Source organism: Lynx rufus, unplaced genomic scaffold, assembly GCF_022079265.1.
Source record: "Lynx rufus isolate CCGP_SWC_20201006 ecotype Redwood Valley unplaced genomic scaffold, mLynRuf1.p SCAF_12, whole genome shotgun sequence".
NCBI lineage: Eukaryota > Metazoa > Chordata > Mammalia > Carnivora > Felidae > Lynx > Lynx rufus.
This window is the reverse complement of record NW_025814826.1, coordinates 18,801,508-18,824,645: the sequence shown is the minus strand read 5'-3', so window position 1 is coordinate 18,824,645 and position 23,138 is coordinate 18,801,508. Positions and strand designations below refer to the sequence as shown.

The window sequence follows — 23,138 nt, the reverse complement described above, 5'->3', positions numbered from 1 at the left end:
ATTTTTAAAAATCCTGATGTAATTATATATAGCATTACTTATTTGATTAAAACTTTAATTCAGCTTAAAACACAAATAAATCCACAAGGGCACTGAGATCCAGACTGCCAAAGACTTGAGCAGGCAAAAAACATCAGTGTGGTTACCTTTGTGAGGCGAAATGAGCCGTAGAAGTTTCTGTAGGCTGGGATTGACAGAGAGGCAAATGATCATGCTACTTAGATTCTACTGGCAAGGCTGAAGTCTATTAACTACAACACTGCTTGCTTTTGAATTAATTTATTCTGAGCACCAAAAACATTTTTCCAAAGAGGGAATTACCATGTAGGGTGTTAGTGTTTTTCTCCAAAGAACAATTTGTTTATTTACCACATGATCAGTCTCTCATATTTTACCTCTTTGGATCTGCTTTAATCTTTAAGTATTAGTTACTAGTATTTTCATAAATTAAGATGAATCTGACCTAAAACAATAAAATGATATTTCTCTCTTTTCTCTGGTCCTTTTAAAATGAGAAAATATGTGCTTATAACAAATCCAAACAATACAGATGTTTATAAAATAAAAAGGGGAAGTACAAAATATAGGGTGAATATTTTCTCTTAATTTTCTGTACCCCAAATTCTATTTCTCTAGTGATAACTTTTGTTATTTTGATGTGTATCATTCTTCTTCCTATATATAGACAAATACTTATGTATAATTAAAAAGTTAAAATCAGACCATGCAAATATTTAATTGTTCTGCTTTTTTCCAACTTAGCAGTATATCATGGGCATATTTCCAATATGTTTATCTCATTCTTATTGATAGCACTATAATATTCCATTACTTAATATACTCTGATTTATTTATCTGTATACTATTAATGAATATTTAGGTTCTTTCAGATTTTTTATTAGAGTGCTGCCAGAAACATCCTTGCCATCTTCCTTAACACACTTGTGCTCATATTTCTATAGGCTCAATTTCTAGACTAGGGATTACTGGGCACGGGATATGTGCATTTATGTTTTTGATAGATACTGAGCTTTTGCCCATTTTATAAATAGAGCAGTTGAAATCCGTGTGTGGGGCAGGAACATGAATGCTGATGTCTAGCCCAAGGTCCAACATAGTGGGCATTCTTCCACTGTTTACGGAAGTAGTTTGACTTTGAGCATTAGGGAATCTTCTGCAGGATAAACTTATTATCACATTCAGAATGGTAACAGGTATGTCATGTGTGGAAATAAAAAGACAAAGTTCTGGCTAGCTTGGCTTCTGTGGTCAGGACTGTGATGGCCAGTGGTAATTCTTTCAGTGAGAATGAAAATTAATACAGTTTCATTGAAGCTTCAAACAGAGCAGACAGGTCCTCTTCTGACTGAGGGCGTGGTGCAAGCTTGGTGACCCTTTCCTGAAACAGTAAATAAAAGCAGTTACCCAGGGCTTTGAAAAGACAGTTTGTAAAAGGTACTAGGTTATGTAAATTAACTTGGCCATAAGAAACAATCACTTGATAATAGTTATATCTTTGAAATCATATTTTGGGGCACCTGGGTGGCTTAGTCAGCAAAGCATCTGACCCTTGGTTTTGGCTCAGGTCGTGATCTCACGGTTTCATGGTTCAAGCCCTGCATCAGGCTCCACACTGACAGTGTGGAGTCTGCTTGGGATTCTCTCTCAATCTCTCTCTCTCTCTCTCTCTCTCTCTCCCCCCCTCCCTCCCTCCCTCCCTCCCTCTCTCTCTACCCCTCTCCCACTCACGCTGTCTCTGTTTCTCTCAAAAGAAATAAACTTAAAAAAAATCCTATTTCTTGTTTGCCCTATTCTAGCTGATCCCCAAGTCAGAAGTTTATCGAATGACACCTCTCCCACAAAGCCTTCAAAAGCCATTATGCTTACGTTCTGGCAATAGCCTGCCCAAAGTATAGAACCAAATCAACCTCGGGTAGAACACCGCCTATAATGACCAAACTGCATTGGTCAGCAGCCTATGCCAGGTAGGTCGTCTGGGCAGAGAGCACTGTCCCAGGCATAGCATGTGCTGCCAAGGAAAATAGAACTGGGTTGTCCTTGACTTCAAAGACTGTATACTTTGCAACTTGGACTTAACGTATATTTAAAAAAGATTTCATTAGGACTTAACTCTCAGGCTACAGGCAACAAGTGACTCCTTTTTTTCCTTTTTAACGTTTATTTATTTTTGAGACAGAGAGAGACAGAGCATGAACGGGGGAGGGGCAGAGAGAGAGGGAGACACAGAATCGGAAGCAGGCTCCAGACTCTGAGCCATCAGCCCAGAGCCCGACACGGGGCTCGAACTCACGGACCACGAGATCGTGACCTGAGCCGAAGTCGGACGCTCAACCGACTGAGCCACCGAGGCGCCCCAAGTGACTCCTTTTTAATATTAACTAAGGTTTTCTGCCTTCCCAAATGAATTCAGCGACTTGCTTAATTTCTCCAATGTTATTGAATGGAGTTAGCAAAGACAGCCAGCACATCTTATTGCTATATATACCCCCATCAGTGTCTTCTTAATCCCAATGGGACAGAGGATTAAAAGATACTATAATGACCACCCTGTGTCCAAATTTCTGGGCCTAAATGAAATTAAGGTATAGGGATTGAGTGTCCAACTACTGATTTTGGCTCAGGTCATGATCCCAGGGTCATGGGATCGAACCCCATGCCAGGCTCTGCATTGAGGGTGGAGCCTGTTTGAGATTCTCTCTCCCTCTCCCCCTCTCCCCTGTGCTCTCTGTCTCTCTAAAATAAAAAATTTAAAAAAAAATTAAGATGTATGCTATATTTTTGGTTCCATTCTCACGGGTCTCTCAGTTTATTTTCTTTTAAGCACCTATTTGGGAGCATAGCTGGTAGATGAGGCAGCTCTATGAGGGCAGAGCTGTGTTCAGTCTTCTTGCCCAGTGCCTATGAGAGTGCGTGACATGCACATAGGTGCCCAACAGTTATCTGATGAATTAATGACAGTGGTGGGAGGGGGGATGTTGACATTTCAAATATTCACATATTCAAGACAGAACTCTGCCTCCTGCCTCCCATTTTCTTCATCTCAGAAGTGATACCCAGTCACTCAGGCAAAAGCCTAGGAGTCCTCTTGATTTTCTTTCCTTTCTCTACAGGTTCACTCCATCAGCAAATTTGTCCAATCTCCCTCCAAAGTAAATCCCAAATCTGACCACCTCTCACCTCCTGTTCCACCACAACCCAAGTCTAAGTCATCCTCACTCTCCCCTCCACAAGTCTGTTTCCACCTTTGCTCTACTCTTGCCCCCTACAGGTCATTCTCCACAGAGCAGCCAGGTGATATTCCCCCCACCCCACCCCCACCCCCCCAGTATAAATTGCTCCTATCATTGCTTGCTTCATGCTCTCTGATGACTTCCCACTGCAATTACAAGACTATGCCTCCAGTGCCACCCTGTTCAGGCCCTGATGCTCACCTCAGCTCTGACTCTTCTCCCATCAGTTCATCTCACTTAGCCCCACCATCCCCTCTCAGTCCCACAAAAATGCTCATCTTCATGCTGTCTTAGGGCCTTTCCCCTCTGCCTGGAGTGCTTCTCCCAGATCTCAATGTGGCTGCCTCCACCTGTAGTCAGAAACCTTCTGTGACCACCCTCGCTGGAGTTCCCTCTACACTGTCCCATGTGAAATCACTATCTCATTGCCCAGGTTTTCCTTCATATCATTAATCATTAACTGGAATGATTTCATTTATACCTTATTTATAGATTTGATTAGATGCCCATTGTCTGTCTTCTCTCACTAGAATGTTAGGTCTACGAGGTAGGGAAGAGACTTTATTTTTCTCCTTACCATATCCTGTTCAATGCATGTAAAAACAGGACCTCAGTAAGTAAAAGGAAGGTAAGGTAAAAGGAAGAATGAAAATAAGAAGGATGTATTAAAAAAATTAACTCAGGGGTGCCTTGGTGGCTCAGTTGGTTAGATATCTGACTCATGATTTTGACTCAGGTCATGATCTCCCAGTTTGTGAAATTGAGCTCTGCACTGGGCTCCGTGCTGATAGTGCGGAGCCTGCTTGGGATTCATACACAAACTCTCTCTCAAAATAAATAAATAAACATTAAAAAAAATTAACTCAAAATAGATCTAAATGTAAAGACTTACATGTAAGATGTAATACTAAAACTCTTAGAAGAAAATAGGGGAAAATTTCATGACATTAGATTTGGCAATATTTTCTTGGCTATGACACCAAAAGCACAGGCAATAAAAAAAAAATAGGTAAATTGGACTACATCCAAATTTGAAACTTTTATGCATCAAAAGACACTCTCAAGAGAGTTGAAAAGACAGAATGAGAAAAATATTTGCAGATTATACATCTGATAAGGGAGTAATATCTAGAATATATAAATAATTGCTACAACTCAACAGCAGAAAACCCTAAACAACCCAACTCAAAAGTAGGCAAAAGACTTGAATAGATATTTCTTCAATGAAGATATGTAAATAGCCAATAAACACATGAAATCAGTCATTAGCAAAATGCAATTCAAAACCACAATGAGTTCCCACTTCCCATCCATCAGGATAGCTATAAAAAAAATGGAAAAAACAAATCTTGGTGAAGATGTGGAGAAATTGGAACCCTTGTGTATTGCTGACTTCACTTATTGTTGGTGGGAATGCAAAATGGTACAGCCTCTATGGAAAACAGTTTAGCAGTTCCTCAAAAAGTTAAACAGAGAAGGTGTACCCTATGATCTATAATTTTATTCCTAGGTATATAGCCAAATAGATTGAAAGCAGGGACTAAAACATATTCATACAACCAATGTTCATAGTAGCACTATTCACAATAGCTTAAAGGCAGAAACAACCCAAATGTCCATCTGAACATAAATGGAAAAGCAATATGTGGTATATCCATGCAATGGAATATTACTCAGCCATAAAAAGGAGTGAAATTCTGACATTAAGGATTTATGCTAAGTGAAGTCATTATACAGACCCAAAAGAACAAATATTGTAGGATTCCACTTATGAAACGAGGTACCTGTAACAGGCAAATCCGTACAGACAGAAAGTAGAATAGAGGTCATCAGAGGTTGGGGAAGGGGAGTTATTGTTTACCATTAAGCAATAGAGCAGAGCTTCTATTTTCTGGAAATGGATAGTAGTGATAGTTGCACCACACTAAATGTACTCGTTGGGACTGAATTATGCACTTAAAAATGGTTAAATTAATACATTTTATATTAGATATATTTTACCATGATTAAAAAAAATAATTAAAGAAAGGAAGGAAAGGGGCGCCTGGATGGCTCAGTTGGTTAAGCATCAGACTTTGGCTCAGGTCATGATCTCATGGTCTGTGGGTTCGAGCCCCACATCAGGCTCTGTGCTGATTGCTCAGAGCCTGGAGCCTGCTTCTGATTCTGTGTCTCCCTCTCTCTGTGCACCTCCCTTGCTCTCTCTCTCAAAAATAAATAAACATTAAAAAAGACAAAAGGAAGGATGGAAGGGCAGATGGGAGAAGGATGGGGGACAATATGATGAATGTGGGTGAAACCAAATAAGAGTTTATACTGCAGCAGATCTTCAGAGATTCTAAAGAATTTTGAGAATCCAGAGCAAGGCAGAGACCTGTTCATGGCGACCTACATACCTGTGAGCGGCAGGGTCAAGAACGGAAATTCAGCATTTGCTATGGCCGACAATTATTGCCACAGTATTCTGTTTATAACAGGAGAGAATCTTATCTGGTGATCTCAGAGTCCCTTAAGATGATCCTGTTCATCTTTGGTGAAATAGTTCAGGATTCTCAGAATTATTTCAGGCCAAGTGATTGGGGTTTCTCCTTCACATTTCTAAAGCTCCATGATTGGTTAAATGGGGGCAAGGATGTAATGTTTGTGATATATCCCCTCATGTATCATCTATGCCATAGAAAAGCCAAACTCTCAGAATTAAGATGTGTTCAGCGCTATTATTTATAGATGCATAAAACCAAAGGACAACTGATGAACATGGGCACTGAAATAAATCCTGACTACTACTTTTAGCACATTCATAAAATAACAACATTTTGACTGGCCTGTCTGCCAGGGCGTGGAAGTGCTCATTTTGGTAGACAGCTCTCCTCAGAAATGAAATGTTTGGATTTGAAATGTAAATGTTTTTTTCCAGAGGTTTCAGAAACCCCACTTGGAAGATTAATTTATTCTTGCCTGCTCCCCTTGCAGCCTGGGTATGGCGGTTGGAAGCCTCTGCACACAGGGCTGCTGTTTGCTGCCATCAGTATGGGATGTGGTGTTCGGTCAAGAATACTGGCCTGGTTGTTCCTTCCAGAGAAAACTGATCCCTCCTTGCTGAACATAAAAGAAGCTTTATCAAATGTCGACTACATAAATAATCTTTCTGGCAATATTCTTTGCAGCAACCAATATATCCCTCTCACTACCTTAAATCCTGTAGATACTAATAAGTGAAGATTAGCTTGTGCATGTGTAAAATTCTGAAGTTGCCATAGCATTCCTGTAAAATGTTCACTGCTGCCAAAAAATACCAAACAAAAAACCCATAGTAGTTCTTCATCTGCAAAACAGACAAGCTGATTTCTAAGATGCCTTCTAAGTTCCGTGCATCTCTCCTGTCCTCTCCATATATAGAACACATTGACTCAATTACATGGACTCCAAAATGGAACTAGTGCTACTTTCTTAAAATTAACTATGTATGTTTCTCCCAATCATAGAAACATGATTTAAAAAAAAAAAGCAGGATACGTGTTGGGGCTGCTTTATGAATACAACTTGAGGAAATCCTGGCCTCCTGCTTTTTGACTTGTATTCAAAGGATTCAATTTGTCTTGCATCTTTTGTGAAACTAAGAAATTAGCTTTGTCTAATTAAGGTTTTGCTATCTGTGATTTCCCAGTGTGACATGTACACTGAGGCATTTAATATGATACCTAATTAACTTGCTATTTTAGTGGATGGTCTCAAATGTTAGTTTGGATTGCTATCTGGAACAGTTTCTGAAAGTAAAAGACTGAGCACAGTAGAATTTAAACAGTAAACACTTGCCAATGTGTGCTGATGGCAAGAAGATGTGTTGCCACTAGCAATCAAATGGCCAAGAATATCACACAGTTTCACCTGAAAATCATGGATACCATCCCTGGAGGTTGACAAACACACATTCCTGAACAAACAGAATTCTTCAGAAATCCCCTCCTCCCCCAGTCTTGAAGAATGGACACTATCACTGGAACCATGCTATAAGAGCCAAGCACCATGTCAAAACTGTGGTGACCACTTGGTCTCTGGTATCCCTGGACAGGCTTTCATGGCTTCTTGTCATTAGTTGACTCCTATTAGGTGTAAGGAAACTTCTCAAAAAATTACTACCATTCAGCCATTAAGCTCACCTGCCCAGAAGACTTAGGAGGAGAGAGGGCTGCAGGTTTACAAACATTTGACATGTTTACTAGCCTGTGCTAGGTGCAGTAGAGGATGAAGGAGCAAAACACATCCTTGCGCTCCTGGAACTTACAGTCTAGTAAGTTTGGATAAAATAACTGTGATGGTCATATTCTTTGGCTATTTAGTCCATTGGACTTGTTGGTTAGAGCTAAGTGTTTCTGAGTTAGCCTAGGAGCTCAGTTACACTTTGAGATGTTTCTTTTTCTCATTCATTTGTATTTTCAGATACAACTGAGGCTACTGGATTTGAGTGTAAATGAAGGAAACTGCTGGCCCATGGGCCATGTTTGGTTTGTACAGTGGGTAATACAGGGAACGCAATACAAACATCCAGATTGCTGATACATATATACTTTTAATTGGGTGCTCTATGAACACTGGGACCTGAATTTCTGCTTGGAGATAATAAATTGTAGCTGAAAAGATGCTCACCCAATGAGATGGATTATGAGCTTTCCAGTTCACGGATGTCCCCGCCACTCCCTACTGCTTTAAATTACTTTGTTCATTGCAATTGCCTACCTACCTCCTGAGGACACGTGAGTCCGTTAACCCAATCCATACAAATAACATCTTATGTGAGTGGTGAGATCTTCAACATTCTAAGCAGTTGCCAAGTGGGGAAGAAGCTAGTGTGAGGCCTTTGTTTAACCAGAGGGATGAGGGAAAAGCACTGCTACTTGTGGTAAGCGGGAATCTGTGTAGCAACATTTAGATAAATAAGACCCAAAGTGACACAGATGTGTATACAGATGTTATGTATATAAAATGTACACTCTCCCAGATATGTTAAAAAGTGATTTTGTAATGGTATCCATTTAAAGGCCATGCCTATTTTTCACAAAATAGTAGGAATTTTAACTGTTTATAATATAAAACAATATTAGTGGCCCTTTTGGAATGGCTTCACATAGTTTTATAGAGGACTCTTAAAAGAGCAGAAATGGTAAAAAGGGAAATTCTGCTACACTTCAAGACAAATATGGATGTTTTTGCCTTGATTTTTTATAAAAGATCCTTTCAGTTACATCATAACAGCTCCAAAAAGCCACAGGTTTATGGAAGAATATATAGGTAAGGGAGGCTGGCCCCTCCCATAGGAGAAGAGAAGAGCTGTTCTCTGGTATGGAGGAGACCTGGGTTTTCCTCTCCCCTAAGACCCCCCCCCCCCAAGTGGACCATGTTTTTCCAGCAGCTTTGTGCTTCTCCGAAAGGCATGAGGACGCACTGCATCTCTTACCTGGGGCAGCGTTCCTTTCACTAACGCAGGGATATCAGCCTTGGAGTAACCAATGGCAGCTAGGCCATCATCAACATCCAGATCGAATAAGAATTTCCGGAGCGTGTCTGCCAAAATAGGCCCAGCGTCTGGGATCCTGGCAGTGCGGGTGTCAGCTCCTAGAAGACACAAAGTGCTGACTGTAGAGAGAGAGAGTGTCATTCAGTCACACGATAGCTGAATACATAACCTACTGCTGGCTGCCTACCACCGAGGACAAGGGCACCGCTGTGCCTCCACATGGAGGCCAGCCCAGCATCAACCCTGCAGAACACAGATGGGCCAGGCCAGCCTGCAGGACCCCGATATCCTTTGCAGGGAAGTCGTCTGGGGTGTGCTAACCTGGCTCTCACATTTCCAATGGGCTCCTTGCCCCTAGTGTTGTGGGAAGAAGAGGAACCGAGCCAAGAGAAGAGGCATAGGGAGGAGACCAAAAAAGAAGGCTGGTGTTTGGATGAGGAGGCAGGAGCATTCGTAGGAGAAAACACAGGTTATGTAACTATCAAGGCTTGGAATTTGCTGACATCTAGAGGTATATGTGTTCAACGTCTTTTCTCCCAGCAACATCTTAGGCAAAGAAGACAAACCCTTTGCAAACACCTTGTGAGGCAAGGATATATTGAAGTGCAAAAGCTCTAACACTGACTGCCCAAAAGGAAGAAAATGACAAAAATGGACTATGTGTGGCCAGGGGAGGAAATACTTCCTCTCTATTTCTATGAAACTTTTTATTTTAAGGGCCAGGGCAGGTTACTCTAAATAAATATTACAGGACTAGTCAGGCAGAACCAAGAACAAGACTCTGAGAAAACAGTGTTTAGTATGTAGATAATAATGATGTTGGTGAAGAGGGGAGAAGGTTGCCAAGGGTTGGAAATTTGTAAGGAAAAAATGTAGACACGATTCATAGTTAATACATGAAATCATAGAGACATCAGTCTGGACGAGCCAGGGGTTCTGCCCTCAGGCAGGGGTAGCAGTGAGAGGTCCAGACCCTTAGCACTCCAGCCACCCTCCATTCTAGCTGAACACATTTACTGCCAGGAAGTGAAGCACTCTCCAAACAGATGTAGCATTATTTATTATCCGAAATGCCTCATGTCGAGCCTAAGTCCACTTTCTCTGTATTGTTCACCAGGAGACTAGAATGTACAGTTTACCTCCATGCTGAAGCACACTATTAGTTTTAACCTTTTTCTTCAATGGCAGCAAGAACTGTTTTAGTAATCCGGAAAAAAGTATAAATAGACCCAGATAGAAGGCTAGTTGGGAGAGCAGCTGGATGGAAGGTAAACCTTGCCTGACAAGACCAGTCTGTATTACACAGTGGCAGCTGAAATATGGATTAGGTGGAAAGGTGACACACGATACAAGGTTTATGAGGTTTTTATGTTCCTGCGATTGCTGCCATAAAACACACCATCAAAGCCTCTGGGTTTTCCTGTGAAGTGTTTTAGAAAAAAAGAGAGGGTGGGAAAGAGAATAAATCGGTATAAAGCTAAGAGAATCTAAGATTACACAAGGAATTAAAATAGTTGATGGCTAAGTATGGAATAACATTAAACAAAACTTCCTATGCAAGGAGGAAGAATTGGTAGGTTCTTCCACCCTGAGCTTTGTCTACCAGAAGAATTGCTTTTCACAGTAGTGTTGTTGGTTGCCTGGAATTTTATTTACCTTTAGGTTTTCTAAGACTTTCCCATTTCCCAGACGTGTAGCTGACTACTTGGGCTCCCTCCTACTTACACTGCATATTTACAAGGCATCTAGGCATCTGAGTCCCCAAAATGGCTGAAAAATAAACCCCAGTCCGAAAGGGAAAAGAAACAAGATCATTGGGAAGGTCGACGCCATATTTCCAGCAGCGCATGCTGGGAAATCAAGCCCGTGCACAGCTTCTCTAGCCTGGCTTCTCTCATTAGCATTCCCAGCACAACACCTGGAACTCTGTGAAAGCACAAACGTCAGAGTGTGAAAGAGAAGTGGAGGGAGCAGCACACGTGGAAGGAATCTGTGGTCATGCCTACCTTTTTGGAAATAACCTCTCCAACGGCTGGAGCTAGAAGAGCATAATGAAGTTTTCTTTTTAGCTTTTCCCTTCCTACCCTAAACACAAGTAGGGGAATAAAATGCTTGGAAAGTTAATCAAATACTCAAAGTCTACTTGAAAGAGTTCTCATCTTAAAAAATACCAAAAATTTTTACTTAACACTAAAGCTATCCTGAATATAATTTTATTTCTTATAAGATTCAAAAAGCACTGTGGGTGTCTTATTATAGACATTATTTATTCGACAGAGCAGCAAAACAGATTCTTCTTTTGGGATCTTTTTATAAAGTTTCTAGTTGTTTAGATTCTTTATAATTGGGAATGTGCTGTTACGTCCAATTTAGATTCATTTTATTACCTACTAAACATAGCAAAAGCCAGTTGTAACATTAACAGTATATAAAGAGTCACTTTTCTTGGGGATGAAAACAATAGAAATATTATTACTCCAAATTTAACATAAGCAATATTTGGTTCCATTTCATTGTTAATAGAAGCAAAATTACAGAATTTTAGTGCTAGACAGACTTCAGGTAGGTTACTCACATTTTATTATTAAGCTATTTCAAAGCAACTTTCTAGGTGGTATTATCCTTTCTGGATTATCTTCAGAAGCAACCCTATGATATGCTCCACATATGTGGGTCACAGATTTATGTGTCATGGTTCATACCCAGTATCTCTGCCGTTTCCAGGTGCCGTTCAGGAGACATCTGTGCTGTGAAAGTGAACACTGCTGGGGAGGTGAGTACCACAGAAAGGCCATGAGGCTGAAGAGAAACAAACTGTGGTGACCAGTGGGGCAACGTTGGTTTTCAACATGCATTTTCTAGATATTAAATTACTTTACCCTATACTCCAAACAATCAAGAATTGACAAATATATTTAACAAATACATTTATGGCAACTGTGAGGAATATGAAATTTAAAAAATTTTAACATTTATTCATTTTTTGAGAGACAGAGAGAGACAGTACGAGCCAGGGAAGGACAGAGAGAGAGGGAAACACAGAATCCAAAGCAGGCTCCAGGCTCTGAGCCTGTCAGCACAGAGCCCAGCGCAAGGCCGGAACTCACGAACAGTGAGATCATGACCTGAGCTGAAGTTGGGACGCTTAACCAACTGAGCCACCCTGGCGCTCCAGGAATATGAAATTTAATTAAAGAGTTTATGTTTTTACCACCAGTGGGTGATCCACATTATAATCTTTTGCTTTGTATGTCTTCACTAAGCCTGAAATTGGGTAGGACATTCCATGGCTAGAAAAGAAAGAAAGTCCTTATGTTGACACATTGATACCAGAAATTCAGGTTAACAAAACAAAGATACTTTTATGGGAGAGCCTTCACAGTCTGTTGACCATATTGTTATCTCACAAAGTTATACATTGTGTTTTCTTTGATACAACAATATATGATTATGCATTGGACATTTTGTGTATTCATTAACAAAACCTCTGAAATGTTCAAATTCAAATGCTCGTGGAATTGTATGCCACTAAAAAGTGTTCATGCAGAAGTTGATCCCCAAACACATTGATTAACTTGATGATCTTGAAGAATTTACTTTGAAGTTTCTTTAATAAGCTTCAGGGCATGTGTTTTCTATTTCGCTCTGCACTGCCTTGGCAGTGTGTTCCTGCCCAAGCTCATGATGTGGGTGGGAGTTTTAGGAGCCAAGATGTGCTGCATTAGATATGCAAGCTTGACCTGCCAGTCATCTGTCCCATCAATAATTGATATATCCTTTCAAATGTTATATACTAACATAGTTAGATCATAAATGATTTTTGCAGTTTGAAAGGTTATCAAGAAAAGGCACCATGGTTTTTATTTGTGGGTTTTTTTTAAATTTGTTTTAATGAAAAAAGAAAAAACAAAACCTCTTTGTATCCTCTTGAATTCTTAGCGAACAAATAGGACAGTATTATAGTTTACTAGATGACCCAGAATATATATATTGTGAGAAGTTAATGTATTTATAATTAAAATATTGAAAGTGAAATGCTTTATAATAGTAAAATGGTCTGTAAGTCTTTTTGTGTGGGTTATTAGACGACTTTGGGGTTATTCACCAAAAGATTTACATTTCATAGAAAGATGAAGTATTTTGGTGAACTGTATGAGTACTTATCAAAAAAGGTATCCCTTGCCTATTAGTCTTCATGAGACAGATCAGAAGCTGTTGGTTCTCTGAATTGCTGGGCACTTAGGAATGTACTTTACCTTTCTCAGGCTTCACAGTATTTGGAAAAATATTGCATAGTGTCTTTTCCTGAAGTGAAAGAGTTCATGTATTTTCCAAAAGTAACTTTTTAATGATACCGAATGACTTTCCTCGATTTATTTATTTTTTTTTAAATTTTTTTTTCAACGCTTTTTATTTATTTTTGGGACAGAGAGAGACAGAGCATGAACGGGGGAGGGGCAGAGAGAGAGGGAGACACAGAATCGGAAACAGGCTCCAGGCTCTGAGCCATCAGCCCAGAGCCTGACGCGGGGCTCGAACTCACGGACCGCGAGATCGTGACCTGGCTGAAGTCGGACGCTTAACCGACTGCGCCACCCAGGCGCCCCTTCCTCGATTTATTTTAACAGTTGTATATATTCCTTGTAAAAATTAGAATGATCCATAATCCTATTTCTTCAAGATAACCATTATAAAGTACATCTTCTGGTCTTTTTATGCATATCTTTAATTTATGATCGTATGTGCATACAGTTTTAAACATTGCTTTTGTTACTTAATATTCTTTTTAAAAAATGTGTATTTATTTATTTTGAGAGGGAGGGACAGAGAGAGGGAGAGAGAGAATTCCAAGTGGCCTCTGTGGGGGAGGGCTCTATGTCATGAACCATGAGATCATGACCTGAGCCAAAATCAAGAGTCAGACACTTAACCTACTGAGCCATCCAGGTGTCCCTGAATTATACATTTTAAATGGGTGAATTTTATAGTGTGTGAATTGTATTTCCATAAGGCTGTTACCAAAAAAAAAAAAAAAAATTTAGGGGCTACCTGGCTGGCTCAGTCAGTAGAGCATGTGACTCTTGATCTCAGGGTCATGAGTTTGAGCCTCACATTGGGGGTAAAATATACTTAAAAAGAAAAACTTAAAAAAAATCTATGACTCAACAAATCACATTTGAATTAACAAAACATTCCAGTACCTAAAGTTAAATTTCTTCTTTCTATGGCATATTTAGATCTTACACCTGTCCCAAATTATAAACATTTAAAAATAAAAGCAATAGCTTAGGTGAATAAATATAGTCTCAGATTTGCTCACCACAGATGAACACCAGCATTTCCAAAGCCAATGCCAGCAAAAGCACTTGCCAAGTGCATATTAGACCTTGCTTCAAGATCATCAGGATTTCTGACAGCCCTGTGGATGATATAAATATCTACATCAACATTGGCATTTCCTACAAAGAAAGGGCAGCCTTAGGGAAAGATCTGGGGAAAAGAGAAATGCTACTCAGTAGGAAGAAAAATTAGGTAACTTATTCAAACGACATCTTGTCTTCTAAATGAAAACTGAAGGGAAACATATTTTCTCATCAATGGTTTTGGGCAAAGGCATAATAAATACTCTGTCAGGCTGCTCCTGTGATAAAAGTGCCAGGGGAAGAAAGCACTGACCCTTGGGCTGTGAGCTGCTCTAGAAAAGTGCCCTGAGAGTCATTCTTCTTCTTCATTTGTCAATGACCTTGACTGCAGCTGTGAATGGACTTCAAGTAAACATATACTCAGAATGCATAGGGCTCAGACGGCTTCTCAGAGTCCCTGCTGCCTCGGGCTACCTGCAGGCTAATTACAGCCTGCCCAGCCATCTTTTTTTTTTTTTTTTTTTGTGACACTACCCCAAATAGAACCCTCTGGAGGCCTCTTAGTATCTGTGGAAACTATACATGTTATTTTAATATTTATCATTATAGAAGTGGGATGTTATTGTAGGACAAGGCTTTGCTTGCTCTAGATGTCCCCAGTGCCACTTTGGAAAAGCAAATTCTCAAAGGCCCCTTGCAGATGGAGCTCAACCTTCTCATACACACTTGCTTAGAAACCCTGCCCCAGGGAGGAAGCTGAAAACTGCCAAATGAACCCTCTGTCGCTTGCTTTTTCTGATTTTGCCTGGAGTAAGGGTTTCTGTTGTGTAGAGTGCTATAGCCTTTTATCTCCTTTCATTTGGAATGGTGAGGCTTCTGTGGCCCCTTTCCAAACCGGGGTTAGTTTCTTATTCCTTGAATAACAAGATGAAATAGCAGATGATGGGGCTTTAGCTTGTCCTCTGTCCATTTTACCCCCTTACCTTCCACCATGCTCTGCCAAGCCTTCTGTCCCTGTCGCACACACTGGCTGACCATTATCTGGATCTGCATCTACCCAGTGAAATGCTGCCATGCTCTCTGATGGTCTCCTGAAATGGTTCTATGTCCCTTCCCCCCTGCTGCACTACAAAATATAGTTTGAGCTCCCTCTCTAGTACAGCTTCTAACCAGGGTCCACAGGAAGCACCATGTTCACATCTAGGTCCAAACTGCTGTGTTCTTTCCTTCCATTATGTATAAGTACAGAAGTGAGTCTGATTTTGCATAGTTCCTAATGTTTCAGGGATCAGCTTTCATCTCTAAGTATATCTTTGTTTTCTTAGGAGCCAATCATGGATACATCATTCATAAATCTTTCAACATCTTTTAGGAGGCTTTTTATATCTCCTGGGACAGACAACTCTACACATGTATTTCTTAAACTCAGTTCATAGGAGTTTGCTTAATGGGTTGACTCAGTGTACCTTTGGACAGGGCCTGCATGGGCACAGCCAACATCTGCCTCTCTGAGTCTCATTACCGCTCTTGGTGTAACCAACTCTCAAAGGACATCTCCCTTCACCTTAGCTTTGGTTTTGAGGCTTTGATGAATAATCCTTCTATATGCATCCTTCATAAATCAGGGGCTCATATTTTGTCCCCTTGCCTTTGCCTTTTCAGACTGAAGGGTCCAGGTTTCATCCATCCTCATGTGTCTCCCTCCCCGACTTTTGCATCCTTCTGGAGCTTGCTGGTCTCTGGTGCTTCTCTATGTCCACTGAACTGATCTTTTCATGAACAGACTTGCTCAGGATATTTCAGGATCTGGCATGCTACATTTTATGTGAGGGAGGAATGTGGTTTTCTGTTCTGTTTTTTTCCTTTTTTTCTAAGATTTTATTTTTAACTAATCTCTGCACCCAATATGGGGTTCAGACTTATAACCCTGAGATCAAAAGTCACATGCTCTCCTGACTGACCCAACCAGGCATGCTTTCTGTTTTGTTTCCATCTCCTCTGGGCCACATACCTCTTCAGATACTTAGCGACGATCCGTAGTGCATGGACAGCCCAAATGTCACTGACTGGGTTGCTGCCCTGGTATGCTGGCCGGGTGATGGGATTTGAAGGGCAGGGGCTCCGCATGTGGTAGGGAAGGGCAGTGTAGGACTCCAGGGCATGGCTAACAAGAAATATTGAAAACACACAGATTGAAAGTATCTTCTTCATTTTCCCCCTCCATTCAGGTTAGAAACTCTCTTGTTCAGTACTGACTCCGCTACAGATGTGCTATGTAGTAGTGATAATCATGATGCATTCCACCAGGCTCTGGTCTACTATAGTCATTACTTATTATAGAAGTTGACACAATGAAGTTTACATTAATAGCACTATAGTGTTTTTTGACCAGTGTGTATTACTGGATTACATATGACTCTTTTCTGGTGCAAATAAATCTTCATGATGTTGAATTTTTAAATATTTGAGTCATGAGGAAAAGCACTGAATCTAAAAAATGATTTCCTTTTAAAATATACTTACCATTTTATCTCTTGTATTTGATCAAATACCATATTACTCAAGGAGGGTCATAGTTACACAAGCCTCCTATTAAGAGTATGCTGCAGTGGTGAGAACACAGACCCTGGGGTCAGCTGTAAATCCTTCTCTCCACTTTCTTGGCAGGCAATGTAATACAGTGAGAAAAGCAGACCATGGACTTGGGTAGTCCTGGGTGTGAATCCTAACTCTGCCACCTCCTGCTTGTGTGAATTTTATTTGAGAGATATTAACTGAATACCTATGATGTGACAGTCACTGTGCCAAGGGGCAGGGATGGAGAAGTGAGTAGGATGGTCCTGTCTTCATCAAGCTCACAGTGCAGTGAAGGAGATGGGCATGTGAAATGGAGGTGTCTCAGAAAGAATGTTTAGGCCACCCAGTGGGGAAGAGTAAAGAATGGAGTGGTCACTTGTACTTCAGGAAAGGAATGGGGAAGGTCACCAAAGGTTCCATCAAGGCAAGAATGCTCCAGTGGAATTGGAAGATAAATTCTCCAAGCAGATAAACAGCTGAGCACTGGGGACATTCCAGGGCCAAATGTGGCCTTCGGGCAGTAGAAGTGGAAAGCCACTGAAAGACCTGTCAGGTAGAGGTGTGTGTATGTGTGTGTGCATGCATGTAGATGTGTGATGGTTATATTGCATTCTGAAAACTTGCTAAGGCCAGTATGGAGAACAGACAGAAGGACTAGAGGGTGGAAGCAGGGAGACTGATGAGGAGACTACTGCAACTGTCCAAGCAAGAGCTGGACAGGTCTGAACCATGGCGGAAGTAATGAGGCTCGAGAGGAGGGAGCAGACAGGAGAGAGATTCAAGCGGAATAAGTGGTAGGAAATACCAGCTGTGTGTGGGCATGAGAAAGAACTTAAGGGACTGCTGCTAAGTTAAGGGACTCGGGAGGAGAGGCTGTGAGGGTGGGGGTGGGGGGTTTAGATAGTTATCAGATTTCATCAAATTTAAGATGTCATCCATTATAAGATATACAATTAAAAAAAATAGTACCACTGAGGAAGAAAACCATACTGTCATGCCACAGATTTTAAGATGTGTTCTGAGTTTAGATATGTTAGAATGTGAAAAAAAATGTGCATGTGCAAGTGGATGAAATAGGCAGCTCGGGACATGCTGAACGTGAAGTGTCTGTGCGTCTCTGTGAAGCCGCTGGAAGGAACACTGCTCAGGGATCCATCAGCACATTGCAGCTAAGGTCAAGAGAGCCTGCAGTATGGCTCTGGGAAGTTACTAAACATCTCAAAGCCAGGTTTCTTTTTCGTATGGCACAGAGCCGTGGTGAAGTGATGGTGTGTAAAGTGCTGACACGGTGAGCACAGTCCAGCTTGGGAAACATTAGCTCCCTTTCCTGCCCTCTTCCACAGTGTGGCAGCCCTGGACATTTCCTGCTTCATGTAGCCCTAGAGGCAGGCGTCGTGGGTCTGAGATGCTGCATGCCAGCTCCAACTGCTCCTTTCACTGTGTCCCTGTGGCTGCAGCTATGGCTGGAATGGTCAATCCTGAACAGCAGCTATATGGCGCACCCAGGAGCTCACCTAGTCACCAACCTTTATAGGTTCCATGTTTTCAAGTAGGGAAGGGAATAATGAGAACCAAAGCTGGGGTTGTTGTGGAACACTAACCAATGAATGCTTAGCAAGTGCTTTTGGCAAGAAAGCACTATCCATACTGTCCATAGACCCAGGAACTGGAGAAGCCCCTCCAGATGGCACTAGTACCTACCAAAGCACATCGAAGCCACTGTTGGCGACCACCCGGTCAGGCATGTGCAGGGTGTGCAGAGGATCAATCAGTCCCAGCGTGGGTTTGATGGCTCTGGAAGCAATGCCTAAGACAGGGATTTTCAATAGAGGCTCTAGGTATGGACACCATTTTAAAAAATTAGATTACTTTAGGATAACAATTTATTCTTAAAAAATTAAAAATATGAGATGAGATTCATTCTCATGAAGGGAGGCAGCAAGACCAGTGGAAAGAGATTTGGAGCCAGAAACCTGGGTTTTACAGTGGGTCTGAAGCTCCTTCTGGTTTGAAAGAGTTGAGTATGTGCATCTCTTCCCAACTCTGGGTTGAATGATGCCACTGGCTATGGTGGGAGTATTATACACCAAAGAATTGGCCAGTACTATAAATTAGTGCTTAGTTGCTGATTAAATTCCCAAGAGCTGGTTTACTAGCACACCACCGGTTTGTGTCATCATTCTGCAACTTACTATGTATCTTCGGACAAGTCATTTAGTCTGAATTCTTTGTTAGATTAGCTCATGACAATGTAGGGCTTCTATCCTTCATAGCTGTTGTAAGGATCACATTAGAAAATAGTATGTAAAAGTCTTAGAAAAACTGTAAGGTAGAATTTAAGTATTGGCTACTATTATTCTTTAATAATGTCAAAGGATAATGTAATTTAATTTTAAAAAGAGAAGTTACTGTAAATGTGCAGTTGAATATCAATTTATTCTGCTACAAAGGCCTGGGACCTCTGGACCTTTCAGGAGTGATGGGAATGTTTTGTTATTTTGATTGGGGTAGTGGTTACATGGGTGTATCTATTTGTCAAAATTCATCAAACTGACAATTAAAATGTATGCATTTTATTATATAAAAAATGTATCTCAATGAAGTTGATTTAAAGTGTAGAAAAGATGTCCAAGAAAGGGAATAATCATTTACCACTGACATACAGTTACTAACTTCGGCCGAAAAATGGCCAATCGAGATTATGGCATTTCAATATCCTTTTGTAGGTAATTCTCAGAAAGAAGTCTATTGGACTGTTTCATAGTTTATATGTACTTTGAAAAAGAAAGAAAATGTGTAGGGGCACCTGGGTGGCTCAGCTGGTTGAGTGTCTGGCTTCGGCTCAGGTCATGATCTCCTGGTTCCTGAGTTTGAGCCCTGCATTAGGCTTCTGCTGTCAGCATGAAGCCTACTTCAGATCCTCTGCCCCCCCCCCCCCGCCCCGTACCTCCCTGCTCATGCTCTCTTTCTCTCAAAAATAAAAAATAAGAGAGAAATAAAATGTATATGTATACACATACCCTCCCCTTAACTCTATAACTCCTTGATTTTTAAATATTAAGATTAAAGAAAAGGAGGTGGGGTTGAAAGGTAAGAGAGAGAATTTTTTAAAAAGTTACGGGCAAAGTTCTTACCAGTTTTTACTTTCAAGTGTTCGTAGTCAAAGATGGCAACTCCTGTAGTTTCACTCCCAGTTCCTGAGGTGGTTGGGACTCGAACAAAATAATATCAATTTAAATAATGCTTCTAAATAAAGGTCAGTGGAGATACTTAATTCAGCCTTGGGAAGCAAGGAGCAAAGTTAGAGAAGGAAGCTTTGCTGCGTCTGTTGCTCACCTGATGTCTGTATCTATATTAATAAGCATGTATGCTTCACATGTATAAGGGTGCCTGCATTTACATGCATGCATAATAGTATGCCTGTCAGCATTAACGTGCATGTTTAACATGTGGATGTGATGGCACCATCCACATTAATACACACACATGTTTAACATGCATCGTGTCCATGTCTGCATAACATGTAGGCATAGCTAACGTGAATTGCCCCCTTTGATGAGTATGTGTGGTACTTGTATCTGTATTAACACACATGTATGAAATCAGTGCCTGTGCTAACATGTACCTACACCTAACATGTATGTACAGTGTCCATGTCTATATATTTAACCTGTATGTGTGATGTCTGTTTCTGTATAAACAGCTAGGAACTCTGAGAACTCAAGCAACAGAACTTTAGCAGCTGCAGCCGGGTATTCAAACACAAGCTGCTCAGCATCTCTGGTTAGAAAACTCATATTCGCCTTTTCTAAAAGACATCTTTATTCCCTCTTGGCAGCAAGCACAGTAATGCTCTGCCTTTGCTGGGCTCCGTGGTTTTGTAGTTCTGTCAAGTTTCTAAACTTTACTAATCACCCCTCTGTGTGATGCTGACACAGTTTCACTAGAGGGTTCCATTTTGCAGACATCAATTATGTTGCTCCCTGCTGATTGCTCATTCATGTCAAAGCAGTTCATCTGCCTTCAACTTACTCCTATACCATCACAAGGCCCATTCGCAGTAGGGGCAGACAGGAGGGAGAAGAAAAAGGACAAAACTTGAGACAGATATTTTCCAGTTACCAGTTAGTGCATTTTAACTATAAGACTTTACACAGTAATATGCTAACAGCCATAAAATGGGAGGAAAGAAAAGACCAAAAGATCCTAAGGTCTGTGTGGGACAGACAAGCTATTCTGATCTGGATTTGCATGCATGTCTGTCCCCAGGACAGCCACAGAGCAGATGTTGCCCAGAGTGATGCAGCCTTGCTGGCCACATGTCCCAGGGCAGAGACAAAGCCCCAGGTCAGCTGAAGAGCCATTGTGTGGAAGAAAGGGTTGAGTCAACACCAGAAAAATAATAGCGAATGTTCCCCTTAAACTCCACAGTGGCTGGCAAAATGGGACAAAGCAGAGAGGGGTTTAAAAGACAAACCTGCCAATAGAGGGATCTAATAATATAGAAATGATAACCTTCCCCCCTCCTCCATACAGTGACTTCCTAGCATAAATCTGCAAACTTTCCTACACTGACCCAAATTGTCTCTATCTGTACAATAATGAAGATCAGAATTGTAAACATAAATGAATTGATAGCTGTTCTGTTCTCCAAACAATGTAGTGCACTGAAATGAAGAAATCAGAAAGCTTTGGAAACATATACCCTAAAATCCCTGGCTTGTATCTTTCCTAAGGCCTTTTGCCAACTGCAAAATAAAACAGCCAAACAAACAAACAATTTTTACCTGCAATCAGAGGCTTAAGAGGCACAGACACAGGCTTTCCCATCCCAATGGGGGCATTGACATAATCTAGGAAATCAGAGTGAGGGCTAGATGCATACAGATTAGCAGCTTTACAGGTGTCCATGGTGGAGCCACCACCGACAGCAACGTAGGCATCAAAAACTCCCTTTTTGGCAAACTCAATAGCTTCCATGAAGCTTGGAGAAGAGAAAATAAAAGCCATTATGTCATATTTTTTTCAGAAATAAGTTGCCGTGCCATTAAACAAGACTTGGGGCAAACTTTAAGCAACAGTGGTGTGTTGGCTTCTACATAAAGTAAATAACAACAATAAAATATACCTTCTATCAGTTGGTTCCACTCTCACATTATCATACATCTTAAAATTTATGCCATTCTTCACTAGGGAATCCATAACCATTTGTACAGGAGGGAGCTGGGAGAGGTTCTTGTCTGTCATCAAACAAACATTTTTAGCACCCATATTTTGTAGGTCCTACAATAACAAAAATAATTTTTAAGTTAGGTTTGATTGCCCTAGAACTGTAATAGGCTCTCTTTCTCTCTCTGGTAAACTTAACATTGTACATTTTTCAAAACAAAGGACTCAATTGTTGTCAATTTGTACTTGTTTTAAAAGATATATAACATTTATAGTAGAAGACTGTAGGAATTCTTAAATACTTGCCATTCCCACTTCCTTTGTAACTCCTGCTCCATATCTAATATTTGAAACGGCCATCTGAAAAAAAAAGATTCAGGTATAGGGTGTGTTAGAGAATTGGCCATTTCATTTCTAAAAACTATGAATGAAATGAATGGTTCCTTATTGTGTAGAGAATAAAGTGTATATTTCTTAGGGTGGCCTTCATTTTAGCTTATGGCTCCTGAACTAGGAGGGGACAGAGATAAAAACAAGTGATTATATAATTGTAGTGTGATAAAAATTCATCAGAATTCATTGCTCCTTTGTTTTTGCTTCAAAAGATTACTTGGTTCTCTTTTGGGATTGTTATAAAACTAAAGAAGATATAACATACAATGTATATAAGCTAGAGAGTTTGTAGAACTGGGATTTGTCCTATTTTTCTTTTAATTTTTTCACATTTGTTTATTTGTTTATTTATTTATTTAGACAGGGCAAGCACGAGTAGGGGAGGGGCAGAGGGAGGAGGTAAAGAATTCCAAACATGCTCCACACTATCAGCGCAGAACCCCATATGGAGCTTGATCTCAGGAAGTGAGAGATCATGACCTGAGCCGAAATCAAGAGCTGGATGCTTAACTGACTGAGCCACCCAGGTGCCCTGGGAATTTGTCCTATTTTGATGGCTGAACAAAAGACCGTATTTTAGACATTACTCATGTTATCAGAAGATTTATATTCCATTACCCCAACAAAGTACTTTTCTAAATAGGGTCTGATCAAATAATGAGAGTAGGGAACATCAATTAATAGCAGATTTCAAATGAGACAATAATGCATTAGCAAAATACTGGAGTTTTTTTTCAAGTCATTCCTAAAGGAAAGAATGGACTTATTATATCTACCTCAAAGGCATAATCTGTTGTTTTCCCAGAAGGTGCAAGTCCAAGAGCTAGAAATGTAGAAAACAGCATCAGCGTAAGCCTCAAAAACAAAGCA

The 23,138-nt window shown here is 40.5% G+C and overlaps 1 protein-coding gene across 1 annotated transcript in view; it reads right to left on the bottom strand.

Annotated features, from left to right (window-relative positions):
* Positions 1-1,315: 1,315 nt before the first annotated feature.
* The window catches only part of ADHFE1 (alcohol dehydrogenase iron containing 1), a 30,709-nt gene continuing 8,886 nt past the window's right edge, over positions 1,316-23,138 (bottom strand). Inside the window, exons 3-14 of the mRNA XM_047073740.1 lie at positions 23,045-23,091; positions 22,182-22,235; positions 21,835-21,989; positions 21,494-21,690; positions 19,841-19,918; positions 18,408-18,513; positions 16,141-16,293; positions 14,087-14,185; positions 11,978-12,056; positions 11,469-11,565; positions 8,707-8,864; positions 1,316-1,399 (exon numbers count right to left, since the gene is read on the bottom strand). Coding sequence (XP_046929696.1) covers positions 1,316-1,399; positions 8,707-8,864; positions 11,469-11,565; positions 11,978-12,056; positions 14,087-14,185; positions 16,141-16,293; positions 18,408-18,513; positions 19,841-19,918; positions 21,494-21,690; positions 21,835-21,989; positions 22,182-22,235; positions 23,045-23,091 — 1,307 coding nt within the window. The remainder of the gene's footprint in view (positions 1,400-8,706; positions 8,865-11,468; positions 11,566-11,977; positions 12,057-14,086; positions 14,186-16,140; positions 16,294-18,407; positions 18,514-19,840; positions 19,919-21,493; positions 21,691-21,834; positions 21,990-22,181; positions 22,236-23,044; positions 23,092-23,138) is intronic.